This window comes from Camelus dromedarius, chromosome 19 (genome assembly GCF_036321535.1).
Source record: "Camelus dromedarius isolate mCamDro1 chromosome 19, mCamDro1.pat, whole genome shotgun sequence".
In the NCBI taxonomy this organism is placed as follows: domain Eukaryota; kingdom Metazoa; phylum Chordata; class Mammalia; order Artiodactyla; family Camelidae; genus Camelus; species Camelus dromedarius.
The window spans coordinates 19,248,044-19,273,060 of record NC_087454.1 but is presented as its reverse complement, the minus strand read 5'-3'; the positions used below and the strand labels follow the sequence as shown (position 1 = coordinate 19,273,060).

The following is a 25,017-nucleotide window of genomic DNA, read 5'->3' as shown; positions in this document are numbered from 1 at the left end:
TCTGCATAGTTCTTAGGGCCACTCACCCAGTCTCGGGGTCCCTAGACAAAGAGACTGCTGTGAGGGAATGATCCTGGTGGCAATGGCTTTATTGTTATCATGAGGATAATTAGCTCTTGTGTCTTCTTTCTAATGGGGGTAGGAAGGAGAGAATTTACAAAGATAATATTCGTAAGTAATAACCCCATAGTTCCAAATTAAAGATAATCTACACAGCAGTCCTCTTTATCTTTAATTTTTTTGTTCTGTGGATTAGAATACATTTTTAACAATACCCTACTCTAACCCCCAGGAAACGAAACTGCACTTCTTTTTGAATTCAGGGGACATCCAGCCCTAGAGATGCAGGACAGTTGGCCATGACCAGAGGCCAACCCTGGCCCCACTCCTTCCTTCACCCATGGTTCTGAGTATCTGTGGTTCTGATTCTGCTAGTGCTGGACTGGACTTACCCCAAGTTTTCAACTTTGACCACAGACTTCTCCATCACACATGAGAAAAAGAATGGATAAGTAAAGATTTTCTTGCTTCTAAATTGATTCTTTTTGGTGCACATTTAAGTGGTTTACACAGTATAATTCTGACTCTGCAGACAAGTCATCTGATACATCAATCACTATCAATGAGACACGTCCAGAATCTCATTCTAAGGGAGTTTGCCCCAACTCCACGGCCAACATTAATTGCTTACTGAATGCCAAGCACTGTACCAGGCCCATTATGTGTTGGGCCATTCATTACATGTCACATGTACAGAAGTACAGGTAACAACCTGGCCTTGTGACTGGCATCTGAAGTGGAGGGTGGTCTTGTGGGGCTGAGTCCTTAACCTGTGGAATCTGATGCTATCTCCAGGTAGATAGTGTTAGAATTGAGTTGGGTGGTAGGACACCCAGCTGGTGTCCAGAGAATTGTTGGTGATGTGAGGAAACCCCACCCGCACCGCTGCCCCACATTGGAATTGGATTCCAGAACCGTATTACATGTGTGAATACATTTATCATAACAATCCTATAGAATAGGTATTTTAATCTCTTTTTCACATGACTTAAAGATTCAGAGACATTAAGTAAACTTGCTTCCAGCAGAGATGGAGTTTAAACTATTTTTATAACAAAGTCAAAGGGCTGTGAACTGTACCTTGGCCACAATGATTGGCCCTGAGATGGCTATCTTATGTAGGGTCATCCAAACATACTAGCTAGTGATTTCAGTCTGGCACAAAAACCAGTATTGAGCCAATCAGAAGTCTTTCTCAGGAGTTTGGAGTTTGAATAGCTACAGTAGGACCTGAAGGGTGAGATGCAGAGGAGTGGGATAGAGTCTTACTCCAGTGTGGTCCAGGGTCAGCTGCTCGAGCGTCACCCTAGAGCTTTTAAGAGATGCAAACTCTTAGCTTCCTCCCTACTCCTTCTGAGTCAGAATGTGACTTTTCACAAGACTCTCAGATGACTTTTAAACCCTAAAGTTTGAGAAGCACTGAGGTAGACAGTGGCAGCAAAGCTGAGAATGTCCTAGGTAAGTTAAAGAACCTATGTATAATTATGCAACATTCCAGCTGTGAACTATTAAGAAATGATACTTTATCATGTAGAGTTTGTCTCAGAAAGGCAATAGTAATGTAACATCAGAAGATCTGACAAAGCAGTCACCACCTCCATAGACAAATAGAGAAAAATCACAATGACTATCTTGAAACATGAAAAATTGTATTTGATAAATCTGAAATCTTAGGTATTATTTGAAAAACTAAGAAAACTAGAAACAGAAAAACACTCTTTAACTTGATAACTAGATAAAGGCTCTCTACCAAAAAATCCACAAGGATCCTGTAAGCAGAGATAAAGGATGGTTTTACATCACAGACACCGCAACACAGATATCCTCAAACTCTCCAGCGGGCTACTGAATGGATTAATTTCCTCCTCTTTCCCTCCAGGCAGCTCCCGGTCCTCATCTGGGGGTATTGGCTACCCCTAAACATTCTCCTTAGACTCCTAAATTCTCTTTTCTTTATGCAGGGCAATAAAGCATTTAATTCTGGCCCAGAGCCTCCACTTGTGTGTATCCACAGCCCTACATTTCCCAGACCACCCTAAAATGAAAAGCACCAGAAGCTTGGAAATAGTGTTGGTTGTTCATTTATTTTTTTCTATTTCATACAAAGAAAGCCCAAAAAAGCCCTGCCTGTCTAAAACACTGGTTCAGGGCAGAGGAAATGAAACAAAGCCCCATCATGAGCCGTCTGTTCGGAAAGTCTGAGCGTGGTTGAAATGTCACCAGACTGAGGCACGAGGACCAGGATCTGCGGATTCCACTTCCTGCAGATTATGAAGACAAGCTGTGAAACCTGTTAGACAAGTTCCTTTAACTGTGTGCTAGTTTTCTCAACCACAGAGCGAGAAAAACAAAATGAGATCTCTGTATTTCACAGGTTTGTTATAAGATTCAAAAGAAGATGTGTATTTTTGCAAAATAACTTTTGACTTCGGTAATGTTTGACAAGTGTTACAGTAAGGCATGTGTTGTATATAGTTTTTCTCTGGAGGTGGATTGCAAGGAGTACTTATGGTATAATCTCATTTGGGTAAAAAAAAAAAGCTAAATGTACTTGTCTACAAAACTGGCAGGTTATACAAACTGTGATACTGGTGTTTACCTATAGAATATGGTAAGAGGAAGTGAGGTGGAGAGAGGGACTTTTCACTTACACTCTGTGCAAATGTTTGAATCCTTTTTTAACCAGCAGTATATACCACTTTTATAATAAATATTAGGCAATGCATTCTGCTTGTCACTCAGGAGGACAGAAGAAACCCCAAAACTCTGGCTTCTTTTACATCAAGGACTTCTATTTGCTCAGGTAAATTAGGGGTAATGATTCACAATCCCAGTGAATCATATTACAGTCTTGTAATGAAATTCACATATAGCACAGGCACTTAGAGTGTCTTTAAAACATCTGACCCCACACTTGAGCAAGGCTCATACGATATAAAAGGTATACTTATAGACTTATACTAGAGGGAACCTGATTGAGGATGAAGGTAGATCTTTTCGGGGGTTGGGTGGGACAGTGGGAATGTGAGTGTTAAACTTGAGAGGAGAGAGAGCAAGAATCAGAAAGGGTGGTGGTAGTGGTGTGGAAATCATCATCGTTACAGAAATTCATACTTAGCTTCGTAAAGTTATTTTAATGTGTGGTCTGTTTCTGTGTCCAATAATAACAGCAGTAATAATAATGAATATCTAAGAGGCTAGTTAGAACTGAACACAAGCCTTGTTTTGTTGGACAATGAGGTCTGGCCCTACTGCCATCAGGCAAGTCCTGAGTAAAAGAAGGGGCAGGATGTGTCTTGGTCACAGAGATTCCACTGACTTTAAAGCCTTTCCTTCAGCCCCATCAACACTGATTAGACACATGAAATGCAGGAGCGTGGGTGGGTCGCACACTTTATTAGGATATTCTCTATGGAAAAAAGACCTGAAGGTGTCAGAATGGAAGAGGACCTGCGTCTCCACAGGGCTGGATGAAGAAGCCATAAGGCCAAAGCATCTCCATGTATATGCCCAAGTAAAAACAGTCAACTGAATAAATTAGGGCAAGATCCACAAAGCTCTGTTTTTCCCATGACAGTTCCTTAGAAGCTTAAAAATTTTTTAGTCTTTTTTTCTCAACCCCCCCACTCCCACCCCGCTCCCCAGCTTTGCTGGTCTAGGCGCAGCCTCGCCCACCTCTGGTTCTACACTCATCACGCACATAAAGCAGGAGCGTTAGCGGTTGGGGCGGGGGGTTGGGTGGGGGGACCAGGAACGTCAGGGAGTTGAAAGACATAAGATAAATAAAGTGAAAAAATTACAAAGCTGTAGGGGCCCTGAGATCCCGGATCCTCCTGCCGTCTTGGGCACAACGACTTGCCCCGGAGGTTGGAGCTGGATCCCAGGGGTCTGCTTTCTCCGCTACACCGCCCTTTGGCCGCTCCAACTCAGCTTTTCAACGTAAGGCAGGAACCTTTTTTCCAGACAGCGAAGAAAGGGAAGACTTGGCCGGAGAAGGAGGCGGTGAAGGTGAAGATGGGCGCCCGGGTCTCGGCGTTGAGCAGGGTCACGCGCCCCGCCTCGTAGTCCAGGGCGACGCCCACGCGGCTCGGAACCTCGCTCAGTGGCAGGTCGGTGCCCGGGCTGGTGCTGGCCCAGCACTGCTGGTGCGAGAGGATCACGGCCCAGACGCCCTCCTCCGCGCTCAGGCCCTGCTCCCCCTTCCTCCTCACCTCCTCCCCGACCACGCCCACCGTGCAGCCGCCGCCGGCTCCCAGCTGCACCTCCACCTGCCAGCGGTGGCGCCCGGAGGAGAAACCGGGGGAGCCCAGCACCACCGGGAGACCCTCGAAGCGCAGAGGGCTGTCTGGCAGGTTCTGCTTCTGCCGGGTGTATCTCACTGACTTCCTGTCCTCGGAGAGGACCAGCCTCCGGCTGGCGGTCTGAGGGTCCAGTGTGACAACCCCTAGAGGGAGGAAGGCATGGACATCAACAGAGCTGGAGGCACCAGGTATACTCCTAGAGCACGTGTGCTGTGTATGGGAGGCAGAAAGCGCACCCGCCCTGTGCAGCCTGTCGTTGGCTCAGCTTCTCAGAACCTCAGTTTCCCCTTTTGTTCCAGCACAACGGAGGATGATAGCTCTTCTGTCTGACCCGCAAGTGGTGCTGTGCTGAAACGCTTTGCTTCTTAAAGTGCAGTCCACGGACCAGTGGCATCCACTTTGCCTGGGAGCTTGTTAGAAATGCAGAATCTTGGGCCCCATCCCAGACCTACTAAATCAGAATCTGCATTTTAACAAGATCCTTTCCCCACCCCTTCCAGGTGAGTTTTCTGTACATTAATTTTCAGAAGCAGAATGAGGTGATGCTTCTGGAAATAGTTTCTAAATTAAGCACCAATTTAAAAGGAAATGCTGTCTTCTAAAATTGTACAAGATTTGTCCAAGTTAATAAAAAGTTTAGCACTTAAACCAACTATACTTCAATTTGAAAAAAGTCTAGCACAATGCTGGGCAAAAAACAAGGACCTGATAAATATTTTTGAATAAATAAATAATATCTACACAAGTAACTAACATTTTTTTTTAATTGGGGGGGGTAATTAGGTTTATACAAGTCACTAACATTAACTGAACACTTATTATGTGCCAGGTACTATACTGAGCTTTTTGCATATAATAATTCATTTACTTTCAGCTATTTATGGGGTGGGTACTATTATATTTTCCATTTTATAGATAAAGAAACTATGGGACTTTATGATTTGCCCAATGTTTCATAACTAGCAAAAGTGAGAACAGAGAACCCAAGCAATCAGGCTCCAGCATTCATATATTTAATTGCTGTTTGCTGCCTTGGATTGAATGGATGAATGGCTTCACAAACCCCCAGGCACTTACCTGAATATGTTTCCAGATGATGCACCAAGTTTTCTGAGGGAAGCAAAAATAGAAAGATCTGTGACTTTTTATTTCTTACAGGTGCCCTGAAAGGCCTTGTGTCCTGGGAGCAATGTGAGGACAAGAGAAGGCTCAGCTTCTGCTATGAAAGAAACACAGTCCTCACCTTCCTGGACTCAGTGCAGTGCCCGTCCTTGGGAAAAGGAGGAGACACTCTAGGGAATGGTCCCTCTGGGCAGAGTGGGATCACTAAAGGAAGGCTTCAGGGATGGAAGACGTCTTCAGCCAGGTTTGGAAGGTGGGGAAAGATGGAGATGGATGGAAGGCAGAAAGGCAACTGATGAGAATGGGGAAAGCTGCTGCTCCTTTCCCCTTACCTGAGAACGCCCTCATCAACTCTGGGAGGGTGAGTATTTTCCTGTGGAGATCACGGATCTTTTTGACAAGGTCAGGAGAAATGGCCTCTGGACTCACAAAAGTTTTCATTTCACATCTGCAGGTAAGTTGGGAACCAGTCAGGTTTTAACTTCAAAAATGATGTTTGGGTCATCCAGACAGAGTGAGGTTAAGTCAGACTAAGGAATCTTGACATCTGTGATGAATAATGAGATTGAGTATCATCTCTTTACCTTTGCTGGAAATGTTTAGCTGCTAAAGCAAGAGGCATTGACGTTAGACCTAGGAGGAACTAATGGTAACCACAGAACATTTGGGCATGTGGAGACCAAAAGGGAGGAGATCATTACCCCATGAACCTCTAGAGGGCAGTACAGTACCATTTGAAAAACAGCCTTAACCAGTCTAATATGCGCTGTTCATTACGAAAGGAAAGGGGCTGGAGGTTAGGGGAGATGAAAAAAGTAGGTGAAAGAAAACATATACTGCAGTGAAAAAGCCCTCAGTTCTGGTTCCAGCTCAGTGCTTGCCTGTCAGTTTTTGTGTGACCTTGAACAAGCACTTCCCCTCTAGGCTTCAGCTTCTTCATTGGACAAGAAGACCTCCAGAGGCCCACTTAGATCTAAATCTCTGACATTCTCTGAAAGTATGTTTAGAGAACTTCCTGATTCATGGACACCTGGTTCAGTGCCCTACCCATTACATGACAGCTTTTCCCTAGTTGTGTCTCTGCTCAGCCCGGGGTGGACTGCTGATGTTTGAAAGGAAAGGAGCCCCTACTTGCAAGGCCTCCCAGCTCCTGGTGACTGTCCTGTTATAGTAGTAGCATTTGAAATTCTGAAGAAATGGGAAAATTGAATGGGAAAGATGATTCAAAGAACATACTGGTCTTCCTAAGTTTTGTGCTTATCATATTCTCTACAAAATATTTCTACTTAGAATGGCTTTTTTTTTTTTTATGTGGAGGTCCTGGGAATTGAACCCAGGACCTCATGCATGCTAAGCACATGCTCTGTCATTGAGCTATTACCCTCCCCCCTAGAATGACATTTTAAATGAAGTTAAATACTGACTCTAGGACTAATAATTTCAAAAATTAAATAGATATTCCTGGTTCAGCCTAAAAACATAATCATTATTTATAACTTTCACTTCTAAGGGGAAAATTGTGTCCCCAATACCAAACAATCAATTTAAAAAAGAATCTTTAGAATACAAACCTTAGTAAATCAGGGCTGTCTATGCATGAGTGAATGACAAAGTGTGTCTGTCACTGAGTATGCTTTTGCTTTTCTGTGTAGCCATCTGCGGAGGCTGGGTGAGTCAGTGAGTGCCCTCCCCCTTCAGTCTCAATGTCAAGAATAAAGCAGGTGGGACTGGAGAGTGGGCCCTACCTGCTCTGGTTGACTCTGACATCCTACAAGAGAAAAAGATACGCTTGGTTTCCACACATCCTTCCCACCAGGGATTCTGTAATTCTTTCTTTCTTAACATATCAGCCCCAAATTCCTCCTCCAGAGAGCTGATCTTTTTAATTACCTACTCATCAGACCAGCCATTTACATTATGCTTCCTTACTAATGTGGGACTGTGTAGTCAGTTCATTTGAACTGGTTTGTCTGTCTCAGCCTTATCCTAGGAGTGTCTTCTGCTTCCAACAATTAGGAGATGGTGGAGAGCAGGGACCAGGCCTTGAGTTATCAGCCAGGCCTGATGTGAAACAGGATAATATAATGCTAATCACAACAGGCACCATTTACTGAGTTCTTTCTGTGAGCCTGGGACCATGTTAAGCATTTTGCATGGATTGTTTTTTATAATCTGCAACAGCCCCATGAGGGAGATGCTATTATTAGCCCCATGTTTAGAGAGGTTATGAGATTTTCCAGGGTCACACAACTGGAAGAGCCAATACTCAGGCCCAAGATCATCTGATTCCAAAGCCCTTGGCATGACCGTAGTGCGTGACGTGGGCAAGAAGTCATCCAGCTTTCTGGGACTGCATCTCCATAACCTCTCTGGGCCAAAGGAACCCAATAACCATCAGTCCCTCCCATTAGAAATAATCTCCGCTTCCCCTTCCAGTCTCTCTCAACATCTTCCAGCCCCCAGCATGGTGTCCCCTTGCTGTGGAATCCCTCTCCTATCCCACGGGGTGGTGGGGTGTCTCTCACTTGTAGAAGCTCACTTGCTGGCTGCTGACACTTCTCCTCCAGCTCCTTGACCTGGGCTCCAAGCCGGGTGACTTCCTCGGAGAGCTTTGAGATATACTTGTCCCTCTCCTTCCAGATCTGCCGCTCCAGCTCCGTCAGCCTGGCCAGCAAGAGACACTGCTGTTCCCCCAGCTCCTGCTGCAACCTCTCAAAAGCTCCTTCCACCTGCTGCTTCTTGCTTTCAATCTGAGTCTGCAAGGGGCAGAGAGACACATGTGGTCAGGGAGAAGCTCACAGAGCTGGGTTCCAGGAGGATCATCTATATACTTGCTATTGATTAAAAGGGATAGGAAGTAACTAGTCCCAAGATTCATTCTCCCAAAAATGCCGTAGTAAAAGTATACGTGTCAGGACAGACTTAGCAATGATGACGGCAATGCTCTTGTCTTACCTAGAGATTCTATTAATAATGCACATTATACTCTCAGAGCTACGTTGAACTTCTCAAACATTCTTTCACATCTACAATACCATCCTAACCCTCCCATATCATCCCTAGAGTCGGGTGGAGATGATTCCTTAGAGAGCAACTGGAGCAAAAGGAAGCTGCGATTAGAACACAACTTATCAGAAGAGAATGGTGTGGCATTGGTCTTAGCCACTGAGGTCACCATCTATGGGGCATATTTTGTTGGGAGGTGATGGATGCTGGAGAGATCTTGTCCCAAAACTCTGTTTCCTTGGTCAAGGTACCAGAAATTCGCACACTGTGGATTTCCCCCTGCATAACTTTGTAGCATAAAGAAAGTGATGGGAGGGAACCAGGCATAAGCACACCATTGGCCTACAGTCCTCGGGGTCAACCTGGCGGGCAGTATAGATCGCAGACACTAATATACATTATCTGGCCCCATGCTTCCTATCTGAAGTCAAGGCTTTCAGGCAGACAGACTGTAATGGGAAGAGCAATGGACTAAAGGTCAAGAGACCCAGGTTCTAGCCATTTCATCATGAACTTGGGCTTTGCTGTGTAGCCTTGGGAGCATCACTTTTCTGGACATCAGTTTTCTGCTCAGAAAAATAATGGCTGGCAAGATAGATGTTGGATTAGAAGATGGCAGAACCACTCCCAGCTCTGATGTTCTAAGATTCCACAACCTTGACCCCACATACCCTTCTGCACAGGCAGGGGGTGAGGAGGAACAGTCTGCCTGTTCGCAGCCTGGCAACAAATAGCAGACAACAAGCTCCCCCAGAGTCTGTTAAGAAAAATCCCTAAATGGGGATTTCCAACTGGGAGAAATGGGTGAACTGTTTTTGTTTCAATATAGTGAATTTTAAAAACGGAAATGTAAAGAGTACTCAGTAACTTTATTCTAAAAGTTGACTAGTTAGTCAGGTAGACCAATGAGAAACATTTTTGAGCACAGAGGTTGGATGTAATTTTCAAGTTCCAGAGAATATTATTTAAGATTACAAGATGTTAGACCTAAAAATGGTATCATTAACTTAATGAAATCTGACAGCAGAATCCTACAGGTCATATTTTCTCAGCCCTGGGAAATGACAGTAAAAACCTTCAGTTAATGTAAAATCAACCAGGACTACCTCACCACGTGAAAAGTGAACTTAAGATCATTTTGAATAGCTACTGGATAAAATAGAAAACCCAAACTGAGATTACTTTTACAGAGTCAAAGAAGTGCTAAAAAGAGACTGGAGACAAAAGACCTAAATTCACCTATTTCTACTCGAACTACCTAAATTTTATAAGTATACACACACACACACACACACACACACACACACACACATATATCTATGTCAAAACATCTTGTTCCACACCTTAAGCATATGCATTTTTAATTCTTCAATTATATCTTAATAAAGCTGGGGTGGGAGAGAAAACGCACCCTTAAAAAAAAGAAAAAACAGTAATTCTGGCCATGCACATGTGTTATTTATTTAAGTGGAGGATTACCACTTCAGAAACTTGTGCAAAACATAAAAACACTTTCAAGTATTAAGAAAATAATTACACTTACAAATAATGTTATCATATGATATTGGGGAGTGGTCTTCTAAACCAAGAAAATCAGAATTTCTTACGAGACACTGTTCTGCCACAGATGTCTCAGTGAACTATTTCACTCATGGATGCTAGGTGGATATTTGATGTTTGAGAACAAAATTATATCTAGCCTGCTGAAGTCATTTAATGCAGACAACAAAAAATTCTCCAAAGTTACAAGAATCCTTAAAATGCCAGACAGAGCTGATGGGAAATTTTGGGAACTTCAGTATCAGAAGTAAATCAGAAGTGTCCAGAGGAGTGATCAAACCAAGAAGCCAATGCCTCTTCCAGGTACTGGCTGATCACAGGGACCTCATACCTGTGTGTCTTGTCCACTCTGCCCCCTTGGAATGAACAAAGAAAAGTGCTGATTTGAGCCATTCCAAATGTGGGATCCCCAAATGTGGGAACCACAAGGAAAGCTCCCAAGAAAATAAGCTACTGGAATGAAGGGTCAGAAGAATTTAAACATCACATAAACTTCAGATATTAGAAATATACTTACTGGGGGAAGGGTAGAGCTCAGTGGTAGAGCACATGCTTAGCATGCACAAGGTCCTGGGTTCAATCCTCAATACTTCCGTTAAAATAAGTAATTATTTGTTTTAATAATTACCCCCCCACACACACAAAGAAATACATTTAAAAGGGTTAATTAAAGACAATGGGAAAATAGAAAATAAAATTTATTTTAAAAGAGAAAAAAAAAAAAAGAACTGAAAAAGCATATTTGGAAAACAATAGAAACTGAACAGTTGAAAATAAACAAATAGAAAAGAAAACCCTGAAAGGAGAGGTGGCCAAGGACATGGCCTTTACCAGGAGCATTTGGAGCTTCTGATCTTCCCGACTCTTCATGGCTTCAATCTCATCTCTCTCCACACTCAGGGCTTCCAGCCGGCTCCTGAGACGATCCTGTGGAGCGAAGAATGGGCAGACAGAGGTGGCTTAATTCATCGTTCAACTCACAGATGTTAATTGTCTGCCCTGTTCTAGGCACACTGTCAAGTGCTGAAGAATTCAAAGGTGAAAAAGGCCCAGTTCTTGTCCCTAACAGACCACCACCTAGGGAAGGAGTATTTCACAAGTGATAAAAATGCAGACAAACGCAGTAATCAAGGTGTGCGGGTAGTGAGCTGGGAGCACAGCGGAGGGGGCAGTTCTGCCTGCAGGGACAAGGGGAGGCTTTAGAGAGCAGAATCCAGTTACAGTGGGTAATATCCAATTGGTTTAGAGAAGGGGAGGAGGCGGGTGGAGGGTATAGCTCGCGGTACAGCCTATGCGCGAGGTCCTGGGTTCAATCCCCAGAACCTCCATTAAAAGAAGAGAGAGAGAGAGAGGAGGAGGAGGAGAAGAGTACTTAATGCCTCTGAACTGTACACTTAGCAACTGGTAAAATGGTTAAAGAAAAAAAAAGTGAGGGGAGAGGAGAGCTTTCCAGGAGGGAAGTACATGCCAAAAGGAAAGAGTGTTAATTCAGAAAACAGCAGGTACCTAATGGTCAGTCTGTCTGGATATGTGATGCCAGGGGAGGGCGGCTGAGAGAAGACATTGGACAGGAAGGCAGGATCCCCACTGCAAGTGGCCTTGAATGCCTTGCTAAAGACTTGGGCTTCCTTTGGACCCTAGGGGTCCATGGAAGGACTGTGAGCAGGGGAGTGACGTGATCAGCTTTGTGTTTTGGGAAGCGCTGCCTCACAGCAAATTGGAAGGTGATTGGAGAGTGGAGACAGGGACCTTGTTGGAGCCTCTGGGTGACAGATGTTGAGAGCCTGGATTCAGTGGCGGTTGTGGGGATAATGCAGAGTGAAAGACTGAGAAGTACTTCTGAGGAAGCCGCTTCCAGACTTGGTGGCTGAGTGATGAGAGGGATCTGAGAGGCAGATAGAAGTGGATAATGTCCCCAGGACCAGATGGGCTACTGCCACACCTCCCTTTATCCGAAAGAAGAGCGGTGCTGTGGGACGCCTTCCTCGTCCCTCTCTTCCCTCCAAGCCCAAGTGGCCAGGGTCTTGCTAAACCTCATATCCAGTCTGGATCCGGGAGACCAAGTCCTCCCTGCCCATAACCTGTTCTCTCTCCTTCCCTAGAGAGTGAAGCCATGGCTACCATTCTCTGTGCTCTGTCACCGTGGTGTCCTCTCACAGCTGGAGCTTAAGTTCCCCCTAAGACTGTGAACGACCACACGTCTAAGTGGAACCACATGCCCCTCTGTCTAGGAGTTCCCCAGTGTCCCAACATTCTTGGGGTCCCCTGATGTGGAAGCCATGGCCCTTCATTCATATCCTTGCCCTGTTTACACCACAGGACACAGTCCTTCCCCAGCTGGCCCTGAGCTGACCCCATGCCTCTTACCCGGTAGGGCTGGATGGCCTCATCGAGGAAGCCCACGGTGTGGGCCTGGTGGGAGGGTCCCTCCCGGCAGAACACACAGAGGAACTCGGCATCATTCTCACAGAAGAAGTAGATCTTCTCACCGTGCTCCTCGCAGTAAGTCTCCCCCAGAGGGCCCAGAGGCACGGGGACCAAGAGGGTCTCTGTCTGCTCCTTCTCCTCGCAGAGGGGACAGAGCAGGACCCTGCCAGAGGGCTGGGCTCCCATCTGGGAGGGCGGGGGGAGGCACAGACGGCAGAAGGTGTGTCCACAGGTGGCGGTCACTCCATCCTCCAGGGGCCCTTTGCAGTCAGAACAGGCAGCCCCTTTGTGAGAGGGTGTTGAGGGCATCGTGATACCTTCCCCAGCCCGTCCACGCAGGCCTCTGCCTCAGTCTGCACGAATTCTCTTTCCCTGAAATTGACTCACTTTTACGTGAGTCACAGAGGGAAAGGAACAGGAGGCTGAGCGAGGGGAAGGCGGGAGTGACCGGACAGAGAAGCCACCTGGCTCCACCTCTTGTGCTTCCCAGAGTCCCAGCCACCACTTATCAGCTGAGTGAGTCCAAACTCCAGGGCATCTCGAATTACCCAGCATTTCCCATCAGTGGCGGGGTCAGCCCCTTCTCTACTCCTTCTTGTCCTTCTGGCCCCTGGGGTGGGGAGCAGGGCATGCCATGAGGTCACTGGGAGATGGGGTTTCCTGGAATCCCTCCCTTGACCATAGTTGGGTGGGGAGAACTGGGGAGGAGACACTGCTTCCTGTGTGACTGAGCAGGTGGGAGTCGTAAACTTCTGGCTTTGAGGTGTGCAAAGTTCAGCCGGAGTGGGAGGTGTCTGACTTCCGGGGGACTCTGTCCCAGGGGCTCTGTTCACACGTTGCAAGTGTGATGATGGCTCTCTGGGGCCCCTCCTCTGCCCTCCTTTCCTAGTCTCACCAGTTCAGGCCGGTATCTCCTAAACTCCTAACCCCCACCACCTCCCCATGCCACTGTCCCTCCTGGAGTCTGGGTAACACTGTAGTTCAATTTTAGTTTTTAACTGCAGCAGAGAGAGGGCAAGAAATCATAATACAATTAATTCATGTTGATACTATTTAGAAAACTCAAAAAGATAAACAGATTCAACCACGTTTATCTAAAGCTTAGTATTTTCATATTATTACATCCAATCTGATAACAACCCTTTGGGGCAGGAATAATCACTTTTCTTTTACAGAGAAGGAAATGTAAACTGAAAGGTAAAGGGACTTCCCCAAAGTCACAGAGCTAGAAAGTTACAAGGCTGGGTTCAATCTAAGTCTCCTGGCTTCCAGCCCTGTGCCCCTCCCAAACTCCGAGCCAAGACAATGATCAAACAGCCACGGTTCTTCAGCTGTCACCTACATTTCTGGATAAAACCAAGGAAAACTCTTTCCATTCCCCCAGTGGATGATCAGCGCCCCTCGCTGTTTCACTCCCCTTTCACTCCATCTGTATTGTACAACACCTTCCCTTTCCACCCCGCCTACGCCCTCTGCCCCCAAGGGCACTGCCCTTGGAGCCGCCCTTGTCCAGCACCAGAGCCTCCATCTACACGAGGCTGCTGAGCCTTGAGATGGGGCCGGTCCCAACTGAGATGTGCTGTATGTGTAAAATACACCCCAGATTTCAAAGACTTAAATTAAATTAAAAATTTAGGGAGAAGGTATAGTTCAGTGGTAGAGTGCCTGTTTAGCATGCATGAGGTCCTGGGTTCAATTCCTAGTACCTCTGTTAAAATAAATAAATATAAATAAATAAATTTAATTACACCCCCCTTAAAAAAAAAACCCAAGTGGATAAAAGTCATAAAGTTTAAAAAAATTTAAAAGAATGTAAAATGTCTCATGATGAATGTTTTCTGCTGATTCCATGTTGATACTGTTTGGGGCTAAACATTCATTCATTTCACTTTTTGCTTTTAAAAATATGACAGCTGGGAATTTTGAAATTGCACATGTGGCTCACATTGTATGTCTATGGGACAACACAGCTCTGAGACAGATCTGAGGGTGAACGATGGCCTCCCACCCGCCTCCCTACGTGCTTCGGGCAAGCTGAGTAACCTGGCTGAGCCCAGCTAATATCCTAATAGCACCGATGTTGTAGAGCAGACAGGGGGAATAAATAAGATCATAAGTTTAAGTTACTTATAGCAGCGTGAGGAATACCATCATCGTAAATAAATGCCAGCTGTTATTTTTCTTTCTCCTCCCCCACACAGAGTACATTCCAACCCCTTTGGAAGCCTCTGGCAGGCTGGTTGGGGCATCACTGGTGAAGTTACTTGTGCCATGTTCCCCACCCCCCAGGGCACTGCGCCCTTATCTGGGTCTCCACACTCCCCTGGATTGGCTGATACCTCCAATCTCCCTGGAGCCAGCTGGTCATATTGCAGGGAGGCTGGGGTGGCAGCACTGCACTGGGACCCAGTCTCCCTCCTGCTCCCCAAAGAACAGCCCCTTTCAACTGTGGATGGTTAAGATACGACCACTTTCCTTCTACTGCGAGTGTCTCTGGATGGACGGGAAGGAGCAGCGACCCCCAGGTCATGGGAGTAACTGAGGTCATCTCTGGAATGCTGTGACCCCATCCTCCCGCTCTTTCTCTAACTCTGCTGTTGGAGGGTGTGTGTCTGTTCCTTTGGGAGGGGGCAGCAGAACCCTGGCTGCCAGAGATGCAAGTGGGTGCCTTGCCCTTGTGTGCGCGTGCGCGTGTGTGCAACCATGAAGGGGTCAGTGGGTTTGTAAAATGCCCCTGTGACCGGCGGTGTGTGCTTGTGGGTGTGTGAGTGTGTGGTGTGTGTCCTCATTGTTCTCCTGGCCCTTCACCCCAAGCCAAGCAGAGAGGGTGACCTTGAAGAGGCCACGAGCGCAGCAGCACCATGGCCTCGGCTGCCTCAGTGACCAGCCTGGCCGATGAGGTCAACTGCCCCATCTGCCAAGGGACCCTGAGGGAGCCGGTCACCATCGACTGTGGCCACAATTTCTGCCACTGCTGCCTCACCCGCTACCTTGAGATCCCCGGCCCGGACCCCGAGGAGCCCCCCAGCTGCCCACTCTGCAAGGGGCCTTTCCGCCCAGGGAGCTTCCGGCCCAACTGGCAGCTGGCCAGCGTGGTGGAGAACATCAAGCGTCTGGAGCTGGCGTCCAGGCTGGGCTCAGAGGAGGAGGACGTCTGCCAGGAGCACGGGGAGAAAATCTACTTCTTCTGCGAGGATGATGAGATGCAGCTGTGTGTGGTGTGCCGCGAGGCCCCGGAGCATCGCGCCCACACCGTGCGCTTCCTGGAGGACGCAGCGGGGCCCTACAGGGTAGGACAGGGGACACTGAGAAGTTCCCAGGGTGGGTCTGGGATTGGACTGGACTGAGAGAATCAGAGCGGAGTTGTGAATTATTTGGGCCACTCTGAAGCCAAATTCCATCCCCCTGCTTCTATCAGCCAGGGAATAGACCCAGGGGTGGAAGATCGGGCTCATGTTTTAAGCATGTCTGATGTTGTTTACTTGTGCCCAACACATGATAGTAGCTCAATAAATGCATGTGGAAGGAATGAGTCACCAAAACATGAGCGTGTGTGTCTGGATCATAGATCAGTCAGGTGTGTCTGAGGATGTCTGGGCTTGCACTTGAGGGAATGACTGTACAGTGTGTGCGAGTATTAATGTCCGCACATTTACCAGGGCATGCAGTGTATTTGGGGGGGATCTGGATACTTGAGTGCGTATGTGTAACTGAGTACTCATGTTTGTGAATAAATTGGTGTTTACGTATATGCAGGTTGGGTAAATATATGTGGTATGTAATTTTATTTGTCATTAAATGAGTGTGTGTTGTGTACGTGCTGCATTTTTAGTACAGGGGGGTGTCTATGTGTACGTGTCAATTAGTTAATTAACGTTTATTGGTGAGAGTTCTAAATGTATTTGGAATGTATCTACTCGGTCATTAATGTGTGTATACTTGTTCCAAACTCTATTCTAGAGCAAGCAATTTTTAAAACAATTCATTGATTATTTTTGCATTATACGAGTTTCTTGTTCCCTCCAGAATCACACCCAGAAAGTTTATTCCATTCACCAGAGGTGTTGTTTGGATGTGTTCCCTTTGGGACATGTGAGAAAGTTGGGATAATTTCAAAGAAGGGCATATCAAGCTCAGAACAGGTCCCAGGTACTACTCACTACAGGAGAAAGAAATTAGGGTGTTTAGCCTGCAGACAGGAAGGCTCAGGTGGGAACATGGAGTCAGGAAACATGGAGCAGGATAAAAAGAGATAGCCTTGATCAAAATTCTTGGAGGACAGGACAAGAGGGAAAAGACCAAAGAGAGTAAGCTGTCAAGGACAATAAAGGGCCAGGCTTTTTCGGCTAAGAGAGTGACTCCTTCCCTTGTCATGCCATCCCCAGGGGCAGAAATGACACCTCTTAACAAATCATTTCCATCTTCAGTATTTTTAAAATTTTTAATTGAAGTATAGTTGATTTACAATGTTGTATTAGTTTCTAGCATACAGCAAAGTGATTCAGAAATATATATACTTACATATTCTTTTTTATTGAAATACAGTTGATTGACAATGTTGTGTTAGCTTCTGGTGTGCAGCATAGTGATTCATACATATATATACATATTCTTTTTCATATTCCTTTTCACTAGAGGTTATTACAAGGTATTGAATACAGTTCCCTGTATTCTTTCTTTTCCATTATAGTTTACTATAAGATACTGACTATAGTTCTCTGTGCTATCTAGTAGGACCTTGTTGTTTATTTTATATATAGCAGTTTGTATCTGCTAATCCGAAGCTCCTAATTTATCCCTCCCCTCTACAGCTTAAATATTTTATGCTCCTTTTCTCCAGGAACAAATACAGAAATGTCTCGAGTGTCTAAGAAGAGAGAGAGAGGAGATTCAAGGAATCCAATCAAGAGAAAATCAAAGGACACAAGTCCTCCTGGTAGGTCATCATCCCTCCCCGGGTCGTCTTCCCTTCCTCAGGGTCCAGTGTCTCTCTGACACTGAGGCAACGTAGTATTCAGGGCTTTGAAGTCATTCTGAGTTTGAATCCTGACTCTGACGTTAACTAGCTCTATGACCTCAAACAACTCTCTATCCTCAGTTTATCTTTTTGTGAAGTGGAAATTAAAAATCATCACTATGACACCGAATTGCTCTAAGGATTGTAATGCCAGCTTAGTGCTGTGCACAAAATGTGCACTTCATAAAAGGCAGGAGGTAGGGTCTCCTCACCACCTCCCTGACACCTCATGTGAGCCTCACCCTTTTAGAAGCTCCTGCAGGAGCCCAGGTGATGCTGGGCAGTGGAGCACCCAGAAGGGGCATGGTGAGTGGAAAGAAAACCATACCATTGTTCCAAGTCTCTCTGGGCACCCAGGGAAGGGGGCTCTGACATTACCACCAAACTCCAGAGGATGTGGATATAGGCCAGGAGGGAGATGGGAGTGAATTAAGGGAAAAGAAGGAAAAGGAAGCAGAGGAAGAGAAGGAATAACTTCCTTCTGGCCTCTCCTCCTGTCCTTCAGACTCAGGTGGCCACCAAGAAACAAAAGGTGATATCTGAGTTTGCACATCTGAGCCAGTTCCTGGAAGAACAGCGGAACATCCTCTTAGCCCAGTTGGAGAGTCTGGATAGAGACATCTTGAAGCAACAGGATGAGTTTGATGTCCTGGTCACTAGGGAAATCTGCCGGTTTAGCACCCTGATTGCAGAACTGGAGGAGAAGAACGAGAGGCCGGCAAGGGAGCTCCTGACGGTGAGACCTGAGCCCCGCCCCCGCTTACCCGTGCTCACCTGTGATTGCATCTTTACCCGTTAAGCCGTCTCTCCTTCACTCACACATCTCTGTTTCCCAAGGGGAAGATGGGTCACAGGACCGGAAGTTCCAAATTCTAAGAGCCTTTGCTTCCCCAAGAATCTTCTGGTCATTTTGCTCCCTGGTTTTGGTCTCTTCATCCTAACATCCATGAAATAGGGAAGACAGTTTGTTTATTTAGCTCACAAATATTTTGTTTATTTGTGAGGACCCAACAATAAAATGCAAGTGAAAGCAGCACTTTGAAATGCATCAAGCACTATGCGAACAAATGTCAAGTGCTGTTTCCAAGGCAAACTGTTCTCTGTGTCGCTACCCACCAGTCAGAAAGTTCTTTCTGGTCTATTTCACTTCCTTGCACTGGAGGAGAGATACAGGGGTGGTCCCCAACAAGGCATCAGAAATGCAGCATGATTTAGGGGGACACACTTGGGACTGAGAAGCAGACGACCTTGGGGTGGGGCTTGCCTTTGCCTCTAACTGTCAGGGGCAGGTCACTTCACCATCCAGATCTTATAAAATAAAGGGGTTAGGGTATAAGATCCCTGAAGCCTCGTAAACCGTAAAACGCTATGACTCCATGGATCTGGTGTCCTTTTTCTATTCAGGGCTGAGAATGCGGTATGTTGTCTTTTCCAGTTATGAGAAGGTGGGAGGGAGAAAGTGGAAACTGAATCCCTGCTTTCTGTCTCTCTTTCTCCTAGCATATCAGAAGCACTCTAATAAGGTAAGTTCTTCTCTTCTCTTTTCATATATACACGTACAGACATGCACCATATGTACAACTTATTGCCATACAAATGTACAGTCTCACGTTAAGGATTAAAAATTCACATGTGAACTTTCACGTACTCAAATGCATTCCTGTGGGGAGGGTATAACTCAGTGACAGAGTGTGTGCTTAGCGTGCATGAGGTCCTGGTTTCAATCCCCAGTACCTCCATTTAAAAAAATAAAAAATAAACAAACCTAATCCTCCCCCCACAAAATACTCGAATGCATTCCCATGTTTAGCTGTAGATACACACCCCTGTGTGGCACTGCCCAGGAGTGGGCAGTGGGAGAGGGGGTCCATCCTAAAGGAAATATGTCTCCCCTTGGGAATCGGCACCTCCAAGCCTAATTAGGAGAAGGCAACCAGCTGCGTCTGGAGGCATCGCTAAGGAGGGCAATTCCCAGACCCCGCCATTTCTGTGCTCCGTAGATGTGAAACCAGAAGGTGCCGGAAACCAGAGGCTATACCCCCTGAGCTGGGCCAGAGGATTCGGGACTTCTCCCAGCAGGCCCTGCCGCTGCAGAGGGAGATGAAGATATTTCTGGGTAAGAGGACCCCACGGAGCACAGCCTGAAGCCTGAGTCTTCCATGCTCTTTGGCCCGATAAGCATGACCTTTGACAAAGCTTGCTCCCTTCAGTGCCTGGGTTTCCTTATTGGCAGATCTTTATCAAATCTGCTTATCAGGTTGCTGTGACAACAAAGAGAGCTAATAAAAGTGAAGATTTCCAGAAAACATTCAACTGATTTGAAAAATAATTATAGCTAATCACTTGGCATGAAGCGATATACAAGATAATGATGAACAAAATCTGTCATTGTCAATAATTTTAAAAATCCACAGGGGCATTCGTCATATATGATAAGTTTTAGATGATGAACTTTGTTAACTAATAACCAGCAAGAGTGTTTCTCTTTGCCCTATGGTAGCTGACTTCCTCCCTCCTCTTCTCCCCACCCCCACCCCCTCACCCCACCTGCCGCCGTCATCAGTCTGGTTCTCAGAGTTGAACCGCCCTGGTGGAGACCGTGTTCCCCTTTTCCGGGAATAGGGAGTGGTGGTAGGAGAGGGTGTGGATGGCTTGAAATGAGAGTCGGGAATGGTGGCTCGCTGCCAACACCTCCTCTTCCTCCCACGTGACATGAATGATGCCACCTATTGCCAAATGACCCACCCACCAAAATGTCACCTTAGAAGAGCTTTCCCCACAAGTCCACTTCCTGCCAAGTACTCCCAGTGGTCTGGCAGTGAAGGAAACTACCCTAATCAAAGGCTGACCTTTGACTCTCCTCCAAATTATTTCCAAGCAGAACGAGACAGAAATTAACCCACTTAGCTGTTCATTAAATAGATGTTTCTCAAGCATTTACTATGTCCTGGGCTCTGTGCAAGTCACTGAAGGCAAACATGGTCCCTGCCTACTCAGAGGTGGGGAAACGGGGCTCAAAGTGGGTTCCTGGCCAGCAGCATCCGAGTCCCCTGGGAACTTGCCAGAAATGTAAATCTCGGCCTCACCCTGGGCCACCTGAATCAAAAACACATGTGTTTGAGCAAGTGCTCCAGGGACTCTGATGCAAGTTCAAGTTCAGAACCACTGGTCTGGAGGGTTCCAGCTTCCATCCTTCTTTGTCCCTTCTCTTCTCAGGGCCTCAGTTTCCTCTTCATAAAGTGTTCTATGATGGTTTTGTGAGACTAATGAAACCTCATCCTTTTTCATTTCCTCCTTACAGAAAAATTCTGCTTTGAGTTGGACTATGAGCCAGGTAAGCAGCCTACATCAGGATGGGAGGGAGTGAGGAATCTACAGTTGAAAAGGACAGTTACTTTTACAGGGTTGTACACTGGACACTGTAATAGTAAATACATGCATATCATATATATAAATGTACACACACACATATGTCACACATGGCAGTGACACATGTGACTGCCTTTGTAAGACTTGTGGGAAAACCATGAAAAAGGGACAAGCACACACATACACCTGGCGTGAAGCACATGTTCTGATCTGCACATGATGACAGAATAGAACGATTAAATTGGAATGGGACAAGTTCCATTGGGAAAGTCTTCCTGGATGAGGGGAAGTTTGATCTGGGTTAAGAATCACATTCTTAGATGTGTCAGGACCCACTCCTCCCACTCAAGTGTTAATTTCATAGATGACATTTAGGAGGAGGACAGCCTGTGGGTGGGAAAAGAATGAATAGATTGGACCCCATTCAAGGCTATTGTTCCCAGTCTATCAGCCAAAGACCCTGATAAGTCATAGAGTTCTTGCAAGAGACTCTCTAACTCATAGACATATCTGAATTTATGAATTGGTCCCAATTTATGAATATTCAAAGTAACAATATGCTGGGGTCTGCACAAGTTTTTGATGTTAAAAAGTGGTCCTCAGACTCTGCCAGTTTTTGTATTACTGAGGCAGAAGGAATAACCCCTGGGTGAGCCAGAGAGCCTGCCGGGGGAGCACAGGCTGTGTAAATGAGTCATAAGTGCCCAGGGAGTGATCATAAAGTTTGGACTCAAGGGAGAATGTCTCCGCCTTCCGAGATACGCGACATGATGTGTCAGCAGTAGGAGGAGGTCAGAGCAGGCACGCACAGCTTTGGGAGTCAGCCAGTTTGCACCGAGCAGAAGTGCTTTCCAGGGGATCGCACAGAACCGGATGAGCGCATGGATGTCCTAACTAATGAACTAACAACTAGAACTAACAACTAACGTAGGTAGGCATCCTCCGAGGCAGGCACTAGCATGATAGGAATCACGTGCAGATCTTGTTAAACTACAGATTCTATTTCAGGTGGTCTGGGGTAGAGTTTGAGGGTCTAGCACATTCCCAGATGACATCTGTGCTGCTGGTCCTTGCAGATGCTATATATGTTGTTGGTAATCACACCAACAGGGGGGGTGCCAAGGGGAGTTTTTAGGTTTTTCTTGAAGGTGATAGCATGTCTTCTGACATCTGTGTCCCTTTTGGTCTTCCCCACAGCTCACATCTCCCTAGACCCCCAGACTTCCCACCCCAAGCTCCTCCTGTCTGAGGACCACCAGCAGGCTCGGTTCTCCTACAAATGGCAGAACTCTCCAGGAAACCCCCAGCGCTTTGACCAGGCCACCTGTGTCCTGGCCCATGATGGCTTCACAGGGGGGAGACACACGTGGGTGGTGAGTGTAGACTTGGCTCACGGGGGCAGCTGCACACTGGGTGTGGTTAGTAAGGACATCCGGCGGAAGGGGGAGCTTCGGCTGCGGCCAGAGGAGGGGGTGTGGGCCCTGAGGCTGACATGGGGCTTCATCTCGGCCCTGAGCTCCTTCCCTACACGCCTGGCTCTGGAGGAACAGCCCCGGCAGGTGAGGGTGTCTATTGACTATGAGGTGGGCTGGGTAATCTTTGTCAATGCTGTCACTCGAGAGCCCATCTACACCTTCACTGCCTCCTTCACCCAGAAGGTCTATCCCTTCTTTGGGCTCTGGGGCCGAGGGTCCAGTTTCTCCCTGAGCTCCTGAAAGGGTCAGCTACTCTCCCCAAAACACAAGACTCAGAGAAAGGGCCTAAGGACTTGACCCTGACTGGGTCACCTGGGAGATTTGGAACAGTAATTACACTTTAGGTGATGTGATAGAGTCGGGACTTTGGCAAGGGACAAGGTGGGATGACCTTCAATCTGCTGATCAAACCCTTTCCACAATGCCCAGTGGATGGGACTCAGACCACTGCCCGGCCTCCCCACCACCATCCCCACCTGGCGCGGAAGCAGCTGTGTAGAGGAAGGAATACTAGATTTGGAGCTGGAAGACTTGGGGTCTAGACCCAGCCTTGTAATCAACTAATTGTATGATCTTAAACTAGGCCTCTCATCTCTCTTCATCTTGTTTTCTCCCCCAAATATTAGGGTTCATTTACTCATATCCTTAAGAAACATTTATTGTGTGCTAATTATGAACCAAGCAGTATGGTAGCCATTTGTGAAATGAAAAAAACAAAACAAAACAAAAAATGTCCTGAATGAGAAGGAGCTCATGAGAAAAGGCAGAGACATAGGAGGTAAGGACAGCACAGTGTGATGGGTGCTGTGACAGGGGTGTTAGGGAAGCTCAGAGGAGGCAGGAGTTCAGTCAGGAAAAGATGAGTCTGAAAAATGAGTGTGGTAAATGATTCAAGGAGTGGAAGAAGCATCTTAGGAAGAAGGGACCACAGAGAACTGGCTGGATGATCTGTATGAGACACAGGGTCACATTCATTGTCCTCATGAGCAGATGCGCTGCCACCCCCACCCCTGACACCACTCAATGCCTCCCTTGTCCTAGTGGTGTCACTTCCGGCTGAGATGAAAGTGCGGGGCCTTGGTGGGGAGGGGACAGGGGAGGCATGGCCATAAGCCACAGCCCAAGGACCTCACTCAACCCCCAGGGAAAATCTTCTTCCTGATCTGTTGCTCACCACCTGAGGTTGACAAATGAGGTGAAAGGAATGAGATGGTGGGAAGGAATGAGTCCCAGATAGCCCAGTTCGGAGCACAGAAATAGCACTATCGTAAGCTTTGGGCTGGGTGATAGACAGCCGGGTGGAGGCAGGGGGTGAATTGGGTGAGCTGTGACTTTCAGCCCAAAGCATTGGGGCTGCTCTAGGCCTGGACAAGAAGTGCCATCTGAGGGTCGGGGCAAGAGAAGGGGGACAATTAAGGATTTGTAGAAGGTGTGTGGGTTTGGGGCAGAGAGCTGGAGGAGAGCAGGTGGTACTGGCAGAAGCTGTACCCATGGGTGGCACGAAGAAACTGAGCACCCCTGCCTGGTGCTCGAAATCCCCCTGCCTGGTGCTGATGCTGGGACAGGAACAAGCACTGACACATGGCTGCCTAGAATTTGTAAAATTTGTAAAATGATTTCCATTGTCCCAAGGAATTATAAACCCTATGCAAAATAAAAGCCCTGTCTTACCTTATTTTCTAGTTTTTGTTGGTGGTATCATTTATTCTGCTTAAACATACCCTTCACTGACCATCTCTTGAACACTCTCTCTGTTGTCTCTGCTCAGACAAAAACTAAAAGGTTCTATCATCTGCCCCCAGGGCCCCTGGGGGAGCGGACCATCCAGGTGCAACCTCAGAGAGGGTGGGCACAGTGGATTGAGGCCCCGGCTTAGAAGTCATCCCCCAAGTCCTGCGCTTTATCCTCAGTTTAGCAGGTAGAAAAGACTGGGAGATCAGGAGACAGGAGTTGGAGGCAAGTTCGGTTCCTTTAGCTGGGTGTGTTCAGTATTTCATATGAAAGGTTGTATATTAAAAAAAGAAAAATAAGCACACTCAAGTCCCTAAATAATGGTAAAACATACCAAAAGCCCCCAAACCTGGGATTCCAACGAAAAGTGGATTGTATTTTTCTGTTTATTTTTTTATTGATTTTAGCTGGGTCTTTTAAAATGACTCTTAGCCTCCAGGGTAAGTGTGTACGAAGACCTTGTCCTGTTGGAGGGCTGGGTGTGTATTACGTCACCTACCCTTGGTAACCCTGCCAGGCAGCTCCTATTGGTATCCCCAATTTAAAGTTTAAAAAGCTGAGGTCAGGGGAATTTTGGTTACTTACTCAGCCAAGATCATGCAGCCAGGATTTTAACCCACATCTGACTCAAGAGCTCTTAACCACTGGGTTGCCTTGGCCAGAAACGAGTGCCCTGGTGGGTGTGAATATTTTACTGCTGGCCGCATTCCCCACGAGGGACTTGGATTCAGAAAGACAATTTATATTTCTTACGCTGAGAAGTAAAACTGCTAGTGAGTGAAAATACTCATGTTGGTCTATGAGCACTTGCTTCTCTCCCAGGGTAATTTTACTTGGAAGTTGACTTGTTTTGGAGTGTGGGCTCACTGCGGAGAAAGTGCGTAGGTCCTAAAACACAATAACTTCAAGATAAGGCAGCTCCCTGAGCCTGCATGCTCTGCCTGTCACA

General features: G+C 46.6%; 2 protein-coding genes across 2 annotated transcripts; one reads left to right on the top strand and one right to left on the bottom strand.

Moving 5' to 3' along the window:
- Positions 1–3,986: 3,986 nt before the first annotated feature.
- Positions 3,987–12,785, bottom strand: TRIM15 (tripartite motif containing 15). Its single transcript, XM_010994254.3, has 7 exons — positions 12,417–12,785; positions 10,881–10,976; positions 8,009–8,239; positions 7,229–7,251; positions 5,816–5,931; positions 5,439–5,471; positions 3,987–4,504 (listed from the first exon to the last, which is right to left on the bottom strand). The coding sequence occupies exons 1-7, from the start codon at positions 12,783–12,785 to the stop codon at positions 3,987–3,989; spliced, it is 1,386 nt and encodes a 461-aa protein (XP_010992556.2).
- On the top strand, positions 12,422–23,993 carry LOC105101161 (tripartite motif-containing protein 10). The gene is made up of 9 exons (XM_064476264.1): positions 12,422–12,551; positions 14,678–15,001; positions 15,291–15,766; positions 17,317–17,412; positions 17,999–18,229; positions 18,994–19,016; positions 19,494–19,609; positions 20,795–20,827; positions 22,060–23,993. The coding sequence occupies exons 3-9, from the start codon at positions 15,338–15,340 to the stop codon at positions 22,575–22,577; spliced, it is 1,446 nt and encodes a 481-aa protein (XP_064332334.1). The 5' UTR covers positions 12,422–12,551; positions 14,678–15,001; positions 15,291–15,337; the 3' UTR covers positions 22,578–23,993.
- The last annotated feature ends 1,024 nt before the right edge of the window (positions 23,994–25,017 follow it).

Coding starts and splice junctions, on each gene's coding strand:
- TRIM15 (XM_010994254.3), bottom strand. CDS start 12,785: ATGCCCTCAACACCCTCTCACAAAGGGGCTGCCTGTTCTGACTGCAAA. Junction 10,977..12,416: donor AGGCCATCCAGCCCTACCGG/GTAAGAGGCATG, acceptor TTCGCTCCACAG/GATCGTCTCAGGAGCCGGCT. Junction 5,932..7,228: donor GTCAGAGTCAACCAGAGCAG/GTAGGGCCCACT, acceptor ACTTACCTGCAG/ATGTGAAATGAAAACTTTTG.
- LOC105101161 (XM_064476264.1), top strand. CDS start 15,338: ATGGCCTCGGCTGCCTCAGTGACCAGCCTGGCCGATGAGGTCAACTGC. Junction 15,767..17,316: donor ACGCAGCGGGGCCCTACAGG/GTAGGACAGGGG, acceptor CCTTTTCTCCAG/GAACAAATACAGAAATGTCT. Junction 20,828..22,059: donor TGAGTTGGACTATGAGCCAG/GTAAGCAGCCTA, acceptor TCTTCCCCACAG/CTCACATCTCCCTAGACCCC.